A 1,778-nucleotide genomic window follows, 5' to 3' on the forward strand; every position below is an offset into this window, starting at 1 on the left:
GACATGTAGGAAAAATAAAATAAACCATCTGGGATCACAGCAAAGCTGCCGCAGGACCACACGGGTGAAATCCATTGTTTCTTTTTTTTTTTTTGGAGGATGGCACACTATTTCCTCTGGGACACTATCTTGGCATCACGGAAAGAGAAAGTAGCCACATTTTTAAAGGCAAAATCCCCCTTTGTTTGCCAAATGGGCACAATTTTACCCGTCACAGTAGAGGCATATTATTTAAAAAGCAGAGTTTCGTCCTGTTCAGCTGTGCATATTTTCTTCCATGAAGACATGTTTCCCGGCAGTGTTGCTGGGTCCCCAGCCTTCCAGCATTAGGACACTTGGGGACGCTCCCTCTTCTGGGACAGCCGGTGCGTGTGTGAGGGCTGCCTGGCGCCTTGCGTGCTGCTTATGGCCCTGTCATTCTAGACCTTTCTTTGCATTTCCAATGTTTCCCCCTCAAGTGTAAGGCACTAATGAATGCTTTTTTAAAATTCTTACAGTGTTTTCACAAATGGAAGACTGTTTATCCCACCTGTAAAAATTATCATACCCAAATTCAGTCTGATGGAATGGAATAGCGTGCTGGCCATGATTGGGGAAAAAGTCTTCCCTCTTGGAGGCGTTCGAAAGTAAGACTCTGTCACCTGGGCAAGACCCGGTCACAGCATGGGGATGTCCTGCTGGGACCAGCAAGGGCTACAATGTTCCCTCATTAACCCTGATTTTAATTCTTTGGGGTAGATGCTATTTCCTGTCCTTTTACATACGTATTTTTAGCCAGTTTCTTTCATTTTTTATGGAACTAAGTTTATTGAACATCTACCATGTGCTAGGTGTGGTGAATGGGGCAAATGAGGCCATGGGGATGGACAGAGAGGGGTGGACAGAGGTAAAGTGGCTATGGGGCCAAGGAGAGGCAGAGTGGCTGTGGCTGGTTATGGGGGTAAATCCAGGGACAGTTTGGTGGACTTAGACGAAGGGCCTGGTGTGGATCAGAGGGAGAGTGTACCACAAGGAGAGAGAAGTGGGAGCAGCAAGGCTAGCAGGTTGTAGAGGGAAAAGTCAAAGCCTCAGTGCTGGGGATGCTGCTGAGAATGAGGAAGTCCAATATCTTGCATGGGAATGAGTTGACATCTTGCATGGGAGTGAGTTCATATCTTGCATGGGAGTGAGTTGACATCTTGCATGGGAGTGAGTTCATATCTTGCATGGGAATGAGTAGAGAAAGCACAGGGAAGACACAGCCTTCAAAACTGAAAAATAAGGGATGTGGAATGGTCCCAAGTATTGGAAGTACCATCTTTAGGGACAGTGATGGTCTCCAGGTGGCCCTGGGTTGGAACAGCCAAAACACTTACTCTTGTTTCACTTTCTGTCACTGATCTCTGTTGGGGGTACATTACGGTGTAAACACTGATTCATGATCAGCAGTTGTGACACCAGTGATGAAGACTGAGGGTCTGTTGTGAGCAGGACCTGCTGGGAACACCATTAACCTAGTGAGGGTGGTGAGTCACAGGTGACCCTGCACGCGCAGGGGAGTTAGATGTCACCTAAAAACCAGATGATTCCAGAATGCGTTTCTACATACCAGTGTTTCATTCTGACAGAAAGAGAGACAATCGTGTGGGGCAGACACACTTGTGTGCGCTTCTGGAAGGAGCCAGCAGCAATCGTGGAATTAATCCCATGTGTCACACGAGACGTGGCAGAAGTGAAGCAAGGAAACACGATATGTGGAGGGGAAAGAGGGCGTTAGATTAATAAGCTTATTACTCCAC

General features: G+C 47.1%; 1 protein-coding gene across 14 annotated transcripts in view; it reads left to right on the forward strand.

Annotated features, from left to right (window-relative positions):
- Positions 1-1,778, forward strand: part of DCDC2C (doublecortin domain containing 2C) — a 74,408-nt gene that overhangs the window by 9,994 nt on the left and 62,636 nt on the right. For 13 of the 14 annotated variants that reach the window (XM_077750982.1, XM_077750985.1, XM_077750994.1 and 10 more), the window contains exon 3: positions 498-626. The exons of the other annotated variant lie outside the window; for it this stretch is intronic. In XM_077750982.1, coding sequence (XP_077607108.1) covers positions 498-626 — 129 coding nt within the window. The remainder of the gene's footprint in view (positions 1-497; positions 627-1,778) is intronic. 14 annotated transcript variants of the gene reach the window in all.

Source organism: Crocuta crocuta, unplaced genomic scaffold, assembly GCF_008692635.1.
Source record: "Crocuta crocuta isolate KB4526 unplaced genomic scaffold, BGI_CrCroc_1.0 scaffold129, whole genome shotgun sequence".
Classification (NCBI taxonomy): domain Eukaryota; kingdom Metazoa; phylum Chordata; class Mammalia; order Carnivora; family Hyaenidae; genus Crocuta; species Crocuta crocuta.